Source organism: Haliotis rubra, unplaced genomic scaffold, assembly GCF_003918875.1.
Source record: "Haliotis rubra isolate DU_JTF1 unplaced genomic scaffold, ASM391887v1 Scf1079, whole genome shotgun sequence".
Taxonomy (NCBI): domain Eukaryota; kingdom Metazoa; phylum Mollusca; class Gastropoda; order Lepetellida; family Haliotidae; genus Haliotis; species Haliotis rubra.
This window is the reverse complement of record NW_025764980.1, coordinates 150,770-170,642: the sequence shown is the minus strand read 5'-3', so window position 1 is coordinate 170,642 and position 19,873 is coordinate 150,770. Positions and strand designations below refer to the sequence as shown.

The 19,873-nt window shown below is 39.8% G+C and overlaps 1 protein-coding gene across 1 annotated transcript in view; it reads left to right on the top strand.

Annotated features, from left to right (window-relative positions):
- The window catches only part of LOC124280873 (neural proliferation differentiation and control protein 1-like), a 73,194-nt gene that overhangs the window by 31,153 nt on the left and 22,168 nt on the right, over positions 1-19,873 (top strand). Inside the window, exons 2-4 of the mRNA XM_046716866.1 lie at positions 2,070-2,114; positions 2,988-3,206; positions 4,733-4,799. Coding sequence (XP_046572822.1) covers positions 2,070-2,114; positions 2,988-3,206; positions 4,733-4,799 — 331 coding nt within the window. The remainder of the gene's footprint in view (positions 1-2,069; positions 2,115-2,987; positions 3,207-4,732; positions 4,800-19,873) is intronic.

Below are 19,873 nucleotides of genomic sequence, written 5' to 3'. Positions count from 1 at the left end.
GTTACCCACTGGAGCTAGCCACCTTGAGCCGACTTCTGTCAAGGGTGCCTAAATCTTCCCAGATGTTAGTTACCCACTGGAGCTAGCCACCTTGAGCTGACTTCTGTCAAGGGTGCCTAAATCTTCCCAGATGTTAGTTATCCACTGGAGCTAGCCACCTTGAGCTGACTTCTGTCAAGGGTGCCTAAATCTTCCCAGATGTTAGTTACCCACTGGAGCTAGCCACCTTGAGCTGACTTCTGTCAAGGGTGCCTAAATCTTCCCAGATGTTAGTTACCCACTGCAGCTAGCCACCTTGAGCTAACTTCTGTCAAGGGTGCCTTCTTCCCAGATGTTAGTTATCCACTGGAGCTAGCCACCTTGAACTGACTTCTGTCAAGGATGCCTAACTCTTCCTATATGTTAGTTACCCACTGCAGCTAGCCACCTTGAGCTGACTTCTGTCAAGGGTGCCTAACTCTTCCCAGATGTTAGTTACCCACTGGAGCTAGCCACCTAGAGTCGACTTCTGTCAAGGGTGCCTAAATCTTCCCAGATGTTAGTTACCCACTGGAGCTAGCCACCTTGAGCCGACTTCTGTCAAGGGTGCCTAAATCTTCCCAGATGTTAGTTACCCACTGGAGCTAGCCACCTTGAGCCGACTTCTGTCAAGGGTGCCTAAATCTTCCCAGATGTTAGTTACCCACTGGAGCTAGCCACCTTGAGCCGACTTCTGTCAAGGGTGCCTTCTTTCCAGATGTTAGTTTCCCACTGGAGCTAGCCACCTTGAGCAGACTTCTGTCAAGGGTGCTTAACTCTTCCCAAATGTTAGTTACCCACTGGAGGCTAGCCACCTTGAGCCGACTTCTGTCAAGGGTGCCTTCTTCCCAGATGTTAGTTACCCACTGGAGCTAGCCACCTTGGCCCGACTTCTGTCAGGCTTCTTAAACTGAAACAATGGCGATGTTGTGATTGACACATTATCACAGCCACAGTCATAAAGTTGGGTCCAGTATCGATTATTGACCACTCTAATCAACTTCTGAGACTGTAGATGTATAATAATGTTGTTGAAGCCGTGCTGCCCGACTTCATCTCCAGCAAGGAAGCTATTCAGCAGGGGTTGTTAATGGCTATCTGGAAATGGGCTTTAGTGGAGATGAATACCAGCATGTGTTCTTGTAATGCCACGATACATATATTGCTATTGCGGGGTTTGAGTTAAGCAGTCACCTTTTATTATGTTTTAGTCTTATCAAAGGCTGTTTTAAAGGTGGTGTGTGTTTGGGCATGTGTATGTAAAAAGAGAGAGGAGAGAGAGAGAGAGAGAGAGAGAGAGAGAGAGAGAGAGAGAGAGAGAGAGAGAGAGAGAGAGAGAGAGACTGTGTCTGTGTCTGTGTCTGAGAGAGAAAGAGAGAGACGACATTGCTAACTGCATCCCATCATACTTCCCTTGTTTGTTTTTCCCTGTGATCCGGGTTACAATATTGATCTTCAGTAACCCATGCTTGTCGTAAGAGGCCACTAACTGGATCAGGTGGTCAGGCTCGCTGACTTGGTTGACACATGTCATCGGTTCCCAATTGCGCAGATCGACGCTCATGCTGTTGATCACTGGATTGTTTGGTTCAGACTCGATTATTTACAGACTGCCGCCATATAGGTGGAATATTGCTGAGTGGGGCATAAAACTAAACTCACTCACTCACTCACTCCCCTGTTTATTGCTCACAATATCAACCATTGTTTTTCAGTGGTTCACTTGATAATGCTAGATTATAACAAGTCAAAGCAAAAATAAAGTATCTTACAGCCATGATTTGAAAGCTATTTTATCTTATAATTTTTCTACTTTTACTCCAAAATACTTTGGTTACTCTATGTCAATTCCCCACATGGGTACAATATGTGAAGCCCATTTCTGGTGTCCCCTGCTGTGATATTGCTGGAATATTTCCAGAAGCGGCATAAAACCCAAATCACTCACTGGGATACTCTCCAAGACTCTTAGATTTTAATATATGAATATGATTTATTATTGAAACATTTCCTATTTTGTTTTATCTGCATGTGTCATTTTTATTTTACAGTTCAATTCGAAGATGTTATCAACAACGCACAGGAGAGAAATTTAGGTAAGTTAATAAATTTTCTATATAGCTTCATTTTAGTAAAGATAAATGTTTAAATGAGATTGCAAAGTACAATAAACTTTTACAGGAATCATGAAATGTCACAAACCACCAGTGCTCGATCAATCTCGCTTGCATCAGATTATCAATGAGTTCGGGAGATTAATTGATATTCATAATAAAACAAGACATCAAATTAAGCTTTAGAAAGAATGTTTCTTATTGTAATGTTTGTTATATCAAGACGTAAACAACTGATGCAGTTTCCTGACTCGTAAAACTTTAATGTGAACAACGTACCCGCGTGGGTGTCTCAACGGGAAGTATCATTGATCGTCTCGATCATGGTATTAGTTGGTGCTTGTTTTCTGTTGCACAATGTTATGATTGTGTTTTGTTATTGCCTACATGAGTTTTGTGGCAGGGTTTACAATTACAATCGATTAATGTTCACTTACTGAGCTCCGGTTATCGATCTGCATATTGTGAATAATAACCAGCATCCAAATCCACAAAGCGTTCTTAACATTATGACCTGTTGTAACTGTATAGTTTGTCTTAGACTTACGAATATCATAGCGCTACGAATGGTTTGTGGATCAAGACCCAGCACTACAAACCTCATTTGTATTGAACCATATGTTTTCTGTGTTGGGTTGCTTCCCTTGGCAAACAACAAAACTATAGAACAACCGTAATGGCACAGGGCGGTGGGTCAACAGTAATGGCATGTCTATGGTCTGTTTTACCACAGTGTTACTGTGATACCTCACTAATGTCAATGAATATCCATCTATTGTCCATCAAACACTGCTTCTTTAGAACAACCCTCATGTCAGTTATTGTCTGTAACACTGTTTCTTTGGTTCCATCCAGGAAATGCAAATGAACATATAAAGGCTGACGTCCCTAGTCAGGCAAAAGATGTGAAGCCGCCTACGGCTGCAGGCACAGATCCCAAAGCCCCGGAAACGCCAGCCACAAATGGCACAACGCACGCTCCACACGGCACCCCGCAGCCTGTCGTTGGATCAAAGCACAAAAATATCAGTCCTCATCCATCCATGTTTGCTGGAACTGATGTTCTATTTTTAGGTGAGTTGACTGCTGAAGTAATTCAGTTGTGTATAATGTGGGGATGTCACGATACATAAGTTTCATGAATCGATACGTATCATGATACCCATGTCACGATTCGATACGTATCACGATACCTATTTTCGTGGCATTATTGTGTAAATTTAGTTACATTTTGAACATTAATATTTCATATTTTATAACTGTCCATGAAAAGATCAACATTATTGATTCTCAGAGATCTTCTAATTTCCCATCTTTGTGCGTGAAAAATAATCATTTATGACTTACATAGCATCATAAAACATGATACAATTGCAAAATGTAAACGATACATAAACATATTTAATTGATACTTTCAAAACTAAATATCGATACAGTTTGCAATGTATCAATGAGTGTATCGTCTGAGAAAAAATATTGATGTATCGATGTGTCATGGCATCCCTAGTAGATATAAACCTGTTTTATGTTGATCTGATATTTAAAGGGAGATATCATTTGGGTTTTTTTGCACATGTCGAGCAATAATATAATCCAAATCTCAGAAATATACCTGTTTTATGTTGAATTGCTTGTTAACAGGATATAAGGTTTGTTTTTTCTCATGAAACCAATCTCTCACTCTCTGAAACAAACCATCTTTATTGAACTGGCTGCTTAAAGAAGAATACAACAGTATAGTCTTAAACAAGCATTCTCTGAGCTGGCATAGAGGTTAAACAAGGGTTTTTTTATAGTGGATTTAGTTTTTCTTGTTTTGTTTTATGTGAGACTTTTACTGAACAACATTTTAAGTAAGAGTCCTAGTGGTTAAAGTGTTCGCTCATCATGCCAAAGGCACAGGTTCCATTCTATTTCTGGTGTCCCCGCCATGATATTGCTGGAATATTGCGGCGTAAAGCCCAACTTACTCATTCACTCTGGTCATTTCTCAAGGATTTAACTTCGCTGCTCAACGGAACTGAAAATGACTGATAGAAAATATGTTGAAGCAAAACTCTGACGGCAAGCAAAATAAGGTCTTTACAAGTCCTCGGAATGGTCTAAAATATCAAATTTCATAGGCTGCAAACATGTAAAACAAGAACTTTTTCATTGTATAAGTCCACTTATTTTGTTCTATCCATGCGTCTGAAGTTATGGAATCGTTGCTCTAAAACTTGCAAACATGATGGCTGCATAACAGTTCTTCAAGGCTAACTGTAACAATTTGTTATTATCGAGTCAGTGAAAGGACATGCATTTAGTGTGAAGTGCCTGTTTACAAAGCTTATGTAAGGATCAGTTTGCATGTATTATATAAGCAGTTGATATGAACCATATCTCCCAGATGTCTACCCATTGTATAACCATGTATCACCTTTGTCAGCACCAGTAGCTATTTATAGGCTCCATATTCAGTCAGGGGAGGTAAGCGTTATGTTGAACATTGGGAACAAAGCAAGACTTTGTCAGCAACTGTACACTATGTGAACTAGTTACTTTGTGAAGTGAAACCTTTGCGATATTCTGTGTTTTGATCAGCCATTTTGTGGTTTCAGTGATTGTAGCTGCGTGCAGTGTTGCGGGCTTGATAGGCATCATAATGGCTGGGGTGTGCTGGTACAAGTAAGTTCTTCACTTGATTCTTAATTAGACTGTAATTACACAGTAATTACATGAATAATTCATTATGTTGTATTATACAAGGAGGTGAGGACAGGGGCAGACCCTGTGTCATCCATTGTAGACACACGGAGATGTCATGATGGATTGACACAGAGCCACTTTGCTCATCAGCATCAGATGTTTATCGAGAAATTTTATCGTCTTATGCAGACAAATTTGAGAATGTTGGTATTGTAGAAACTTATATGTTGTTAAACTTTTAAAGTGTTTTAATGTTCTTTGTTTTTCTTCAATTCTGAGTAATTGGACATTTTTTAGTTTAAACTGGGACTTTTGTTTCATTTGGTGCTGATTTGGGGGCTGAATATCAGCCTCTGAGCTGGTATGGATGAATCCCGGTCTGGATGAATCTCGGTCATTGAATTGTAGCGATCTTAAGATGATGTCTATGGCTGATAAGCTCCTGATCAGACACAGCTGGGATGTGATCTTTTGCCCAATTGATTAGTTACTGTGTTTATACTGTGTTTGAAAGTCTTCATGAAAGGGTCTCTTGTTACCGAAGTTACGCTCCAAGGCTGGAAGACCACAGCAATGTTAGCCTTGATATGTCACAGTACAATTCCCCTTCTGCTCATGCCAGCAGTTTAATCTTTCAACATATAATAGTAATGTGTCCATTTATATAGCACCAAACTCCACACCAGGTATGCTCAAAGCACAGCACATTATTACCCCGGATAACCCAAGCTGCCTGTTAGGTGTGAGAAGGTTATAGTCACATGACTTATCCCACCGGGTACCCATATGCTTCGTTATGGAGCAGGACTGAAGTCCTAGAAACTCTCAGGAGTCAAGCTGCCAAACACGGTCACCCATCCAAGGACTCTCCACGCGCATCGTTGCTTAACTCTTTCAACACCAGTCAACCAGAGGCATTTAGTGCCATGACACCGAGTTCCCAGAGACTCTGAGGTCACAGATGAAGCCTATGTTTATGAAGGAAATTATAAGCTTGTAAAACGTTATTGCTACTACATCCCATACACCATTTAAAAGATCTAATCCTACTGTTGATAAATATGACGTTTATTTTTATAATATTATTCAAATAATACAACTACAACTTAAATAAAATTATTTTTGAATGAAAATGCAAGCTTACATTTATAACCTCCAGATAAACCACGAAAGAAGCAAAAACTATGGCGATTATTTTCCATTTGTGACATGTCATAACATGTCCGTGCCTTTTTCTTTTATATTTTAATTTTTACGTAATCAGAAAATTATTATAAAAAGATTTCTTAAATAATATGTATGGTCGCCTATTTCCCGATATCTGTGGCTTTCCGCTCGGTAACATGACATAACAACTGAAAATACCTCCGTTTGAAGCTTCTATGAAAAACATGGGAGGCGAATCGTTTGATGTCGGGTATCGTTCGAAAGCTCTGAACATCAACAACATCACTGAACCCTTGCCGAGAGTATTTTCACAGTTGTAAGAAGCGATTTTATTGGATAAAAATTGGTTTCTAATGACGCTTTTCCGCTACAGTCTGCTATAAGGGTCGTGATTGGTCAAAATCAGACACGTGACATGTGGCAGCCAATCATATTACGGCAATGGATACCGTCCTAGTAAACGAAAACTTTTAGATTTAGACGAAAGTTTTGGGTAAAATAACGCTATTTTGAACATATTAAGCAAGAAATTGCTACCTATACATAAATTATGGAACTTATTGGACGTATCGTGCTAGGTTATGACCTGTGACAAAAATGCTTCATGTACATATTTTCGCATTAAACATCGTGTCCGAGCGTGAAGATTGAGGCGGCGAGAGCCGAGATGTCAGTTGTCAGTGACTTGACATGATCGCACAAAAAGATGGAAATAGTAATTTTATATGTACGTTTGACAACTTTTATGAATGCTATTGTTGATTTTATTCATTAGTTTATTCAATTTATTTACTGAATTCCTCGAAACATCGTTACTTTGCTCTTTGACAACGTTATTGTGGACCCGCTGCCGAAGCATGTGTCCGAGAATCGTTGTTTTCAATAACATTGCGAAAAATAGTTTATAATTTTAATTCTGCTGAAAATATATGATAAATTGAAATTTAATAAGTGTTTTCAGACATTGTGAAATGTGATAGATTTAATATATGAATCATAAGTCAGGTAGGTTCCTAAAATTATGTCTGATTGACGTGACTACTGCCTGGCCGCTTAAGTGGCCTCCGGTGTCTGGGGACTCATAACGTTGTGGCCGCTTAAGCGGCCTGCGGTGTTGAATGGGTTAACTTCACCTGATTTGTGAACTGAGCTCTATGCACAGGACCACACGCCATATCTCACAACACAATTAATGGAGAGAACATTGGATAATAATGCCTCGTGGTTTTTGTTCACAGATGTATACCCAATCTATTTTTAAAATGAGGGTTGGTGGAGATTAAAGATTTGAGGGGTCTCTAGGTTTGAATATTACAGAACAGGGGTGACATGATACTTTGCTGTACCTATGCATTGTGAGTTCACATCGACAATATGATACATTTATGTTTTTATCAATACAAGACAATACACTTGCAAAGGAGAATTACATTTTGTTCATTACCCCATGCTGATTTTGTTTGTCAAATGTTGCAAAAATTTGTTGCTAGAAGCATTTCAAGATACTACTAAAAATAATGACACATCTGCTAGCTTTTACTTTTGACCCTGCTCTGAAATATATTTTTGAGAAATTAGCTTCTCATTTGACCTAAACATGCATATTGCGCTTTGTATCATTAGCCATGTATCGTGATTAGTATCTCGTATCTTGACCTAGCCGTATTGTTTTATCTGCATCACAGGAACAATCCTCCAAGACCCCAATAGATATCCAGTGTTGTATGTACAATGTGTGTGGGAGAGTCTGCTAGATAGTGACTCGGCTTCCTGCTTCAAGCAAAATATCGACTGTTTTAAGATCAAAAGCAGAAATGTCAGCCATCATCCTTTTAACAGATAGTTACTATTTCCAGCCTATAATAACTCTATTGAACTTGTCTTCCCCCAAAGTATTATTTTGTCATTTTTTTCACACATTTTTACATGAATAAAATGTTTCTGATTGTGAGAGCAAGTTTCTGATGTGTTGGTTACATGACGTGAGAGAGTGCTGATCCATTACTCTGTGATATGAGGTCTCTGATTGATTTTTGTGATATATCGCACTTATGTCTTGATCAATCTTTGTGGGGGCAGATATGTAAATAATTTCATTTATTCCAAAATTGCTTCCAGAATCAAAACACTACATTGTTTTCGAAGACATTTTTGTTTGAAGCAACGCTCAACTGTATTTCAGTAATATGAATAAATAGTCGAGTCGGGACCAGACAATCCAGTTATTGACACCATAGCATTGATCTTCATTCAGGGTTCGAAATACTCCATATATTAGGGTGCCATGGCATGGTAAATATTGAAATGGCACGGATAAATAATTTTCTCAGTGCCCTTAAGGCATGCCTAATTTTTTAGAGACATAACTCACCTTTAGTCATTTAATCCCCAAAATAAAACACTTAACCAAATGACTGGTAGTTTGGGAAGACTTATTGTTTGGTTATTGAAGAGGAAATTGTGTATGTTAGATATATTGAACTTACATATTGATAACCTGTCACAGAATTCTTAGCTATTAAAGGTGCTGGGAAAGCAGTACAAATGAAGCTCAAGAAAGCCATCTTAAACAGAAGACATATCAGTGATAACAGAAAACAGGTTCAAAAGATCATCATCCTTGCTACCGTCATTTATTCTAAAAAACATGTGGGCACACTTGATTTCTGAAAGGCACATTTAAAATATTTGCCTGGTGCCCTAAGGCACACTTAGAAAAAAAAGTATTTCTATCCCTGTCATTATTGGGATGTGATGAGATCCGTCAAACGAGTGAACACGCTTGACTACTAGATTCTGTTTCGCCTCTTACAACCAGAGGTTAATGAAGACCAGTTCTAACAGATCCTAAGAAATTTATTGTCACAATGTGTTAAGCCCATTTCTGGTGTCCCCCGCCATGATATTGCTGGAATATTGCTAAAAGTGGCGTAAAACTAAACTCAGTCAGTCAGTCAGTATTGTCACAATGAGTTCAATGAGACCATAATTTTCATGATTGAATGTCTAACAAATCGTCAGAGCAAAAACCTGTATCTTAATATTGTTTGCATTACTCTTCTTCAAATTAAATTACTCTTTATTTCCAAACTGATTGACACAAACTTCAGATAACTCTGCAAAAAGCCATGCTCCTAGTTAAAAAATCTATCTTGAGATCTGGCTTGTGACTGAAGTAAGAACTATTTGCACTCATAGGATATGTTTTTCATGTAACAGTTTCACTTTGGCAATCCTGTACAATATGATATTCATCAAACACCATGTTCTCGTAACTTGCAGAAAATGAGTGCATCAGCCCATAAATAATGAATATTGATCTGGGTTTTTTCATGCATATAGTATAAAGAATGTTTTCCTGAATCTGTGGCGAAGGAGCATTGATTCTAGAAGAAGTCGGCTCGTATATCAATACATAGTTAGAGAATTAAGGTGATGGCGAATTTGGTTTCAGCTGTTGCATCGTTCACTGTTTGCTCATAGAGGCAGGAGGTGGGGTAGCAGAGTGGTTCAAGTGTTTGTTCATCACTCCTGGGTTCAAACCCCACAAGGTGTCATATGGCTAGTACATCAGTCTGAATGGTGTAACAGTAATGGAAGTCTTGGGGTAGCAGAGTGGTTCAAGTGTTTGTTCATCACTCCTGGGTTCAAACCCCACAAGGTGTCATATGGCTAGTACATCAGTCTGAATGGTGTAACAGTAATGGAAGTCTTGGGGTAGCAGAGTGGTTCAAGTGTTTGTTCATCACTCCTGGGTTCAATCCCCACAAGGTGTCATATGGCTAGTACATCAGTCTGAATGGTGTAACAGTAATGGAAGTCTTGGGGTAGCAGAGTGGTTCAAGTGTTTGTTCATCACTCCTGGGTTCAAACCCCACAAGGTGTCATATGGCTAGTACATCAGTCTGAATGGTGTAACAGTAATGGAAGTCTTGGGGTAGCAGAGTGGTTCAAGTGTTTGTTCATCACTCCTGGGTTCAAACCCCCACAAGGTGTCATATGGCTAGTACATCAGTCTGAATGGTGTAACAGTAATGGAAGTCTTGGGGTAGCAGAGTGGTTCAAGTGTTTGTTCATCACTCCTGGGTTCAATCCCCACAAGGTGTCATATGGCTAGTACATCAGTCTGAATGGTGTAACAGTAATGGAAGTCTTGGGGTAGCAGAGTGGTTCAAGTGTTTGTTCATCACTCCTGGGTTCAATCCCCACAAGGTGTCATATGGCTAGTACATCAGTCTGAATGGTGTAACAGTAATGGAAGTCTTGGGGTAGCAGAGTGGTTCAAGTGTTTGTTCATCACTCCTGGGTTCAAACCCCACAAGGTGTCATATGGCTAGTATATCAGTCTGAATGGTGTAACAGTAATGGAAGTCTTGGGGTAGCAGAGTGGTTCAAGTGTTTGTTCATCACTCCTGGGTTCAAACCCCACAAGGTGTCATATGGCTAGTACATCAGTCTGAATGGTGTAACAGTAATGGAAGTCTTGGGGTAGCAGAGTGGTTCAAGTGTTTGACACTCCTGGGTTTGATTCCCTTCTTGCACAGGGCCTGAAGCTGGATTTGAACATTTGTCATATGCATGGTATATTGTGAATTCTAATTCAGCTTACGTGTCGCCGATATAACTAAATTTGCGGCCAGTATAACTACCGGTATATGTCCCCAATTCGTCAAACACAGTACAGTTATCCCCTAATTGTTGAAAATTATTGATGAAAGCAAAACTCCAGATTTTAAGACACAATTGTTTATAATGAGTGTTCACTTTCATTGATGTCCAGAAGGTTCCTTGATACGTCCCTTGATAAATTTCATCAATCAGGCTTTTTTTAGGATTGTCCTGATTTTGAAATTAACAGTCACAATGACAAGGACTGTTTTGTGGTTATTCTGGGCAGTGGAGTAGCCTAGTGGTTAAAGCCTTTGCTCATCACGAACCAGGGTTCGATTCCCCACATGGGTACAATGTGTGAAGCCCATTTCTGGTGTCCCCTGCTGTGATATTGCTGGAATATTGCTAAAAGCGACGTAAAACTAAACTCTCTCACTCATGACTTTTCTTGGCTTCTTCATCTGGTGAATGATTATTCATGATACCCTGATATTCATTTCAGGATTATGTTAATTATCCCCCGCCACGCGTACGTAATACGAATTGGAATATCTTAAGAACCGATCACTAGATTCTTTTCATATTTGGTACCTAGTTTCATCACAGTATAAGAAAGGTCCAACTCAGGTTTGGTGACCTTGACCTTAATTTCAAGGTCACAAGGGGACTTTAACATGTTACCTGCATGTTAAGCTATATCAAGAACTGTTCACTGGATTTTCTTCATATTCAATACCAAGCTTTATCTAGGGAAGGTGCAGGGCCCAGTCGATTTTGGTGACCTTCACTTAATTTTCAAGGTCATGGCGACACTTTTTCTATTTACCTGTAAAGATTCTCATAGGTCAATCAGTCTGACACCAGGTTCAAGAAGTCTGTCCAGACTCGATTATTCGCCATATAGCTGGAATATTGCTGAGTGTGGCGTTAAACAACCAACCAACCAACCAAGCAAGCATATATATAGATATTTTAGGGCATATGCAATGGAAGCGTAGCGTATCTTTCCAGTTTGCCAGGTAACCAGTGACCAAGAAGTATCTTACCATGAAGCAGATATATCGATAGTGAAATGGAATATATATTGCCTGAGGTACTAAATGATAAGGTTCTTAATCAAAGTGAATCTGATATTTGAACCTATTTCAAACAATCCTGGCCTATCAGCGAAGATCACGAGGTCACTGCTGACGTTTGAATCTGAATACAAAATTGTCATATTACCATTGCAGTAAAATGAACACTTAAAATAAGAGTATGTGAGGTGTTGATCCGATGACTAAGTTTGTTTTACAATGAATGACTTCATATCTGGCTGGCCGACTTCGATGTATGCTCCAGAAACTCATAAAACAAACAGATACAATTTGCAATAATAATATATGAAAATGGACAGCTGTTTGTCCAGGAACAGTGCTGGAGGCGATATGGGCATTATTGATCAGTTTCAGAAACAATGTGGTTACGGAGGGAAAGGATGCGAACCACTCACGTGACTGCCTGACTGAGGTAGAACTCATCAGCAGATTCCTCATTAAGAGCTGGAGGTTTTTTGTCAACCCCTTTGAGATATTAACTCAATTACAATATTTTTTACACATTTATCAATCAGTTCCTGGTTGGCTTCCTTCTGGATCATGTCACTTTTGACATATTTGTGTCAGGTTGTTATTTGACTTGCAGAATTCGGGCGGTGGGGTTACGTCTAGTGGTTAAAGTGTTGGCTCGTCACGACGAAGACCCGGGTTCGAATCCCCACATGTGTACAATGAGTGAAGCCAATTTCTGGTGTCCCCCGCCGTGATATTGCTGGAATATTGCTAAAAGCGACGTAAAACCAAACTCAGTCAGTCAGTCCTTCTGGATCGTGTCACTTTTGACATATTTGTGTCAGGTTGTTGTTTGCAGAATTCGCGGTTATTTAGTTTGGTTGTTGTCATACCCCCGTATTCCTGCTCTTGTATGGCAGCCTGTAAATAATTGGGTTTGGACCAGACAAGCAAGTGATTGATGTCATGAACATCATTCTAGTGTTAGTAATGCTATGACAAATGACCATTACTATGGAAACGATGGTCCAGTCTCAAAAACACTGTACAGTGGATGGTAATGCATTTCTGAGGCTCAATGACAAAACACCCTGAAGAACTGTGTAATGAAAGTAGACACAATACAACAGGAATTACGGACAGAGTCGCCTCCATATGTTTCATCCGTTTCCAAGGGCAGTGGGGTAACCTAGTGGTTGAAGCGTTAGTTTGTCATGCCGAAGGCCTGAGTTCGATTCCCCACATGGGTACAATATGTGAAGTGACCGCCTCCGTGGTGTAGTGGTTAGAGCGTCCGCCCGGAGAGCGGAAGGTCGTGGGTTCGATCCCCGACTGCGTCATACCAAAAGATGTTAAAATATGGTACTTGTTGGTCCATGCCTGGCGCTCGGCATAAATGGGTACAACAAGGACTGGTCGGCTTGGAGTCAGTATACTGTGTCTGAGTGGGGTCTTCATGCTTCACTGCGGCATGGTATCTCAGTGAGCTAGCACTATAAAACCAGTCTGAGCTAGTGCAAGCAGCCGCACATACACATACACACGCATGCACGTCGTCATATGAGCTCAATATTCTCAAGCAAGACGTTAAACCCAATTTCACCTCACCTCACCAGTTTTAACGCATATATTCACATGGACGTGTAAAGAGAGAGGGTTTGCTGCTGTAAATAAATGTGCACCTACACAAACCTGCCGCTGCTATGGAATACAGCTAAGATGGCCATCGGTGTATGACCTGACTTAGAGAGACGAGTAGGCGGTTATAACGTGCTTCGTTCTTTTAAAAAGATTGATTCCATTGATAGTGGTCAGTGTCAACTGGAAAGGCAGTAGGCCCATATGGGACTCATGTTGCTAATAGATTTCTTCTGTGATCAATGATTCATTCAGGCTTGCAGGCAATCCGGCAATCAGAAACACTATGACAGTTATCCTAGCAGTGATTTATGTCTTGCTGCTATCTGCGATATAACACTTATCATCCCACTTGAAAACATGATATAACACTTATCCCACTGAAAAACATGATATAACACTTGTCACCTCGGTAAAAAGATGAGATATAGTACCTATTATCATGATTATCCTGATACAAGGGCGCACTATGTAATGCCTGTTATTCTGGGCCTCCTTTCACAAAGCACTAAGGTGATCTTAGTCACTAAGGTATCCTTAGTGCAAATTGTTAAAGAATGGAGTTAAGGCTAACCTTAGTAAAGGTTGTTTCGTGAAAGGAGTTCTTGGTACATAATGAAACAGTATACACCACCTATTATCTTGATACAAGGGTACAATTAAAACACTTGTTACCCTGGTACAAGGATTATATATTACCTATTGTCCTAATAGGAAGGTACAATGATAACACTTGTTATCCTCATACATAAGGATGGGATATAACGCCTGTTATCCTGATAGGAGGGTGGAATGTAAAAAGTATACATCCTGACAAAAAAAGCTAGTAAAATATTTTTGCACACAAAATATTTTGATTCCAATTGTGACTTCTCTATAGAAATTGTAACACAATTAGAGTAAAGTCTAAAAATGTTTTCGACTGATGAGACAGTAATTATATTGGTGGATATGGTCCTGTTGGTTGTAAATGCCTGTTTGCATTTTGTTCTTTTCTTTTTCTTTTTGGTTTTCTGCAAAGTGCTATATTTTGTAGAAAACTTCAGGTGTTATAAATCAGTGTATCACACTCTCAGCTTCTTGCAGTGCAAACTTTCCATCTGTGCCGCTCACAGTCCTCATAAGGATTACGCTGTCACTGTTTAAAGGATGAACTTTACATGAAGCACGGAATGTGTCTACAATTACACGTGATATTTCCAACCTGCAGAAGGGTCTCCTTCCACGACCAGACGTTCTCAAGAAGTTGAAGGAGTTTTGTCCTAGTTTAGAGGCATCCATCCTTCCATCCAGTCAAGGAACTCTTGTGTCTTTGAGGTGGAAACTGGGCATTAATCTGTATCCATGCAACCATGGCTCCTCAGTTTCCCTGAGGGTTTGTGTGTGTGACAGAGCAGTTACTGCAGTTCTTTATGTCGTGGTGAAGGTCAAGTGGTCATGTCAGTGAATAGCTTAGTTCCGACAGAATACACCAGTTGTTGAATTTACTGATTTTCATTTATAAGTCCTTGTTAAGGGGTCCCCCGGCAATTCTGTTTTAGAATTGGCCCCCAACAACCTGTTTGTTGATGTAAGAGGCGACTTGAAATATTTACCAGATCGAGTGGTCAGACTTACTGTCTTGGCAAGATAATATGACGATAACTGTCCTTGTTCTACTTACAGAGATGTTTTAGTTTGGCTTCTAACACCATCAAGTACAAGAGCTGATCATCCACACTATTATGTGTTTTCTCATTTACAACCAGAAAATGTCAAACTGTTCATGAATTCTAACTCTAGGCATGGGAAAGATCAGCATGTGAGGTGACAAGTGTCAGTTTATGGTTCAGCCTGGGTCATGTCATCATTATTAGTGCAACAGGATATACGTAACCATTGACAACAGTGTTTCAGGTGACCTTTGACACTGCAGGGTTTCAGGTAAAGTCAGGTGACCTTTGATGCTGTAGTTTTTTAGGCAACCTTTGACACCGCAGTGTTTCAGGTGACCTTTAATGCTGTAGTGTTTCAGGTGTCCTTTGACATTGTGGTGTTGACGCTGTAGTGTTTTAGGTAACCCTTGACACTGTAGTTTTTCAGGTTATCTTTGACGCTATTGTATTTCAGGTGTGACCTTTGACACCGCTCCATATATTCAGACCACACATCATAACAGCATATCACATCTTTAGCAAAGTGTGATAAATGTTTACGCTTCAGTTCCTTCAAGAGTACAAGAAAATAACATCGGCCTAATAGCTCCTTGTTATCAGAAAGGTCTCTTTAAAACTGAACACATTCACAGGGGTTGGACATACCCTTTATTTATTCCTCTTCACTTCACTAGCCATCTCATTTGATTTGACAGATCCTGCCTAGTGAAAACTCGTCAAATTCTTGTAGTGTCATTTGATGTTTTCACCTGACTGATCGCAAGATCTTTGGTCTCTGAGGATTGTGCTCATGTGACTGAAGTGTACTTTCTCTCTACTCGCTTCCACTTTTGGATATGTGTGGGAGTATGTTTTCGCTTTTTAGACGGAATGAAAAAAACTTGAAAATGAAAGTATCAGGGTGAGTGTTTGTGTTCATGGTTCAGTCAAATGTCAGGTTGTGTGTTGGGGTCCCACTGTGCCATTTGTTCAGAGACATTGGATTGGGGTAGATTGCTGTGAGAAATGGTTGTGTGGGAAACTGTATGTTCTCCATTGACACTTTATCTATACTGGACAAAAATAGTTAGGGATATATGTATATTTTGAAATTATGAATAATGATCTATTTATTCATTGAAACGCTGATAAAATATTCATCATAAAAGTACCAATATCCCTAACTTAGTTTGTTCAGTATATGATGTAATTATCTAACAAATTTGCATTGTGATATCTGGATCAATACTATTCTCCAGAAGTCTAATAATTAGGAGTACATGACCAGGGTTATACTAATGCAGACATGCACATACAAATGTTTCAATAGACACAGAAAATACACTATTGCCATCCAAGGATTTTTCATAAAAATACATGTCATGTAAAGTAATTTCAAATCTTACTGCTTGAATCCCCACATGGGCACAATGTGTGAAGCCCATTTCTGGTGTCCCCCGCCGTGATATTGCTGGAATATTGCTAAAAGCGGCGTAAAACCATACTCACTCACTCAAATCTTACTGCACAGGGCACTATCCATTTTATTATTTCTCAAAACTCATTTCCTGTGACGACAATAGATTTATGTTATTGTTGATCCTCTGGACCATTAATTTTAAAGGTCTACGTTGAACCCTAAATGGGTCATTGAGAACATGAACAAGGTTTATGAAACTGACTGTCTATTTGTATGTATTTCATTTATAAAACCCATTTCTGGTGTCCCCCGCCGTGATATTGCTGGAATATTGCTAAAAGCGGCGTAAAACCAAACTCAGTCAGTCAGTCATTTAAAAAACAGGAAGTACTTGCTATGTGGTATTGATGTGTTGATGATGTGTGAAGATCCGGGTCAGAACTGGTCTTCAGTAACCCATGCTTGTCGTAAGAGGCGACTAACAGTATCAGGTGTCATTGTATCCTAATTGCGTAGATTGATGTTCATGCTGTTGATCACTGGATTGTCTGGCCCAGACTCTTATTTACAGACCGCCGCCATATAGCTGGAATATTGTTGAGTGCGGCATAAACCAACAATCAATTAATCAATGATCTTCTTCAATGGGCATTAGCCCCGTCTTCTAGAAAGCATGACAAAAACAATCTCAAATATCACTCCTCCACAAAGCCTTCACGGGAAATGCAAACATGCAGTTGACACATCGTGACTGGAATGGCCTCTGTTTTGTTCATTTATTGAACGTCCGAGTTCAGTGTCTGCAACTGAGACATCAGCGTGATGGCTGACGTGTTTCCCGAGCTGAACACTGAAGTGACAGCTCTTATCACTGGTCATGATGGCTAGTGCATGGAGGGCCAAGGGGTAGCCTAATGGTTAAAAGCGTTGGTTCATCACGCCGAAGACCCGGGTTCGAATCCCAACATGGGTACAATGTGTGAAGCCCATTTCTGGTGTTGACACATGTCATCGGTTCCCAATTGCGCAGATCGATGCTCATGCTATTGATCACTGGATTGTCTGATCCAGACTTGATAATTTACAGACTGTCGCCATATAGCTGGAATATTGCTGAGTGCGGCATAAAACTAAACTCACTCACTCACTGAACACTGTACATTCTGTACAAGGTCTTTCTGGGAACATTGTACATTCCATGCAAGGTCTGAACACTATGTTCTGTACAAGGTCTTGCTAGGGACACTGTACATTCTGTACAAGGTCTTGCTAGGAACACTGTACATTCTGTGCAAGGTCTTGCTAGGAACACTGTACATTCTGTACAAGGTCTTGCTAGGAACACTACATTCTGTACAAGGTCTTGCTAGGAACACTACATTCTGTACAAGGTCTTGCTAGGAACACTACATTCTGTACAAGGTCTTGCTAGGAACACTGTACATTCTGTACAAGGTCTTGCTAGGAACACTGTACATTCTGTACAAGGTCTTGCTAGGAACACTGTACATTCTGTACAAGGTCTTGCTAGGAACATCTGTACATTCTGTACAAGGTCTTGTTTGGGACTCTTTTGTTCACATCAATATGTACACAGCAGGTGTTATTATCAATGTGGAGACATATGATCTGAATCCACCATTTTCAATTTAGACTTTTTTTGGTCACAGCAAATCATTTACATTTCTTGATTAAATGTTTCAAATGTTTTTGTTCTCTGTGTCTCTTGTTACCAAGCTTTAATTGATAAATATACAGAAAAGTATCAGAAACAGGTGAATTTTGAAACTCATGCAATCCTCGAATCTGTGGAAATGCCGGTTGTCATTGTCGCCGTGTGCCGTGAAGCGAGGGTATCCAGTTCCCGCCTTTATTAACTGAAGCATCTGCTGTTACTGGCTATTGTTCTCTCTCAGTGCAAAGTGTTCATAATTAGCAGTACAATTAGGTTAATATGGTAAATGGCTGCTGGATTCTTATACACTGCCACATGCATCATTTGCATCAGTTTAGAATCTTGTGTTGTAAAACATCAGGAAGAGTGTATGTATTTAATTAACACATTGTCTCCATACAGTTTTGAGGTGGTAGGGTAGCCTAGTGGTTAAGGCATTTGCTCCTCACACCGAAGATCCAGGTTCAATTCCCACATGGGTACAATGTGTAAAGCCCATTTCTGGTATCCCCGCAGTGATATTGCTGGAATATTGCTGCGTAAAACCATACTTACTCACTCTCCATATATATTTTCAGCTGTTTTTAGTAAGTGAAAATGTAACAACTGCTTGATTTTGAGCTCTGTCTTAAAATGTTCTGTTATGTACTGGTGGTGGTATAGTTGAAGGGCTAGTTGGGCCAGAAATAGGGTCTATTATTACCAACCAGGGCAAACATATCGAGGTTCATATTTTTCATACGATGCCCTAGGACAAAATATCACTATCAACAATGCTCTGACGTCACGTTTCTTCTGTGACGATGCGTTCTACATGCGGCGACGGCAGCTAGACAGCCTACATTTCAAAGTAGATTTGGGTTATTTTCCTCAATTTGACGACTTCGGTAATAAACAGAATATTATATTCGTGCCCATATCATACTATGTTTACGACACTCGTGCTTAAATATCGGTATATAGAAATACCAACATTTAGGCACTCGTGTCGTAAACATAGTATGACATAGGCACTCATATAATATCCTGTATTTACTCAGGTTCTTTTGTGTTATTTACCTAACAGTTATCTCCCTTCCAGTTGGTTGACTCCCTTTGAGTTGATGAATTCATTAGCAATTGGCAAAAAGCTTATTGTGCTTCATACATGCAAATGTGCTGTGAAGTAGCCTACTGCAGGTTAAAGAATTCGCTTTTCACGCAGAAGACCAGTGTTCGATTCCCCAGATGGGTACAATGTGTGAAGCCCATTTCTGGTGTCCCCTTCTGTGATATTCTTGGAATAGTGCTCAAAGTGTCGTAAAACAAAAACTCAATGTCTCACTCATATATGCACAATTTGCAAAGTGTAACAAGATGGCTAACTTTCATTGGCCCATGATTTTTAGTGGTACTGCAAGTTAGTATGTCTGGTAGTATGAGATGGGTTATCTCCCCTTCATAAAGGACAGTGTCCTGAAATCCTGTGTCTAATGGCCCAAAGATTTATTTGAGGCATTTTCAGTTGATTATGTTTTGAATGTAAAAGCTATTACCTGAGGCAAATATTAATCAGATTTAGGGTTCGCACAGGACAGGTCAATCAACATTCTATAGAATTGTGTTTTTTGACTGTAGTTTTAGGACCAGGGGCAAACAGCATATAAAGTGGGTAGCCAGATATAATTTCCAGTCATGAACTCTGCCAATTGCATTGCAGTTGTTCAGTTGGATGAATGGCCCCAGCATCAGGATGGGAAGGAATGGTGCATCCCTCGACAATGGAATAATTGATTAACATTCCACTTTTACAATCTTTCAAATGTTATTTATTCTGGATGCTAATGGGAAAAGGTATTACCATGAGATACGCCGGTTAA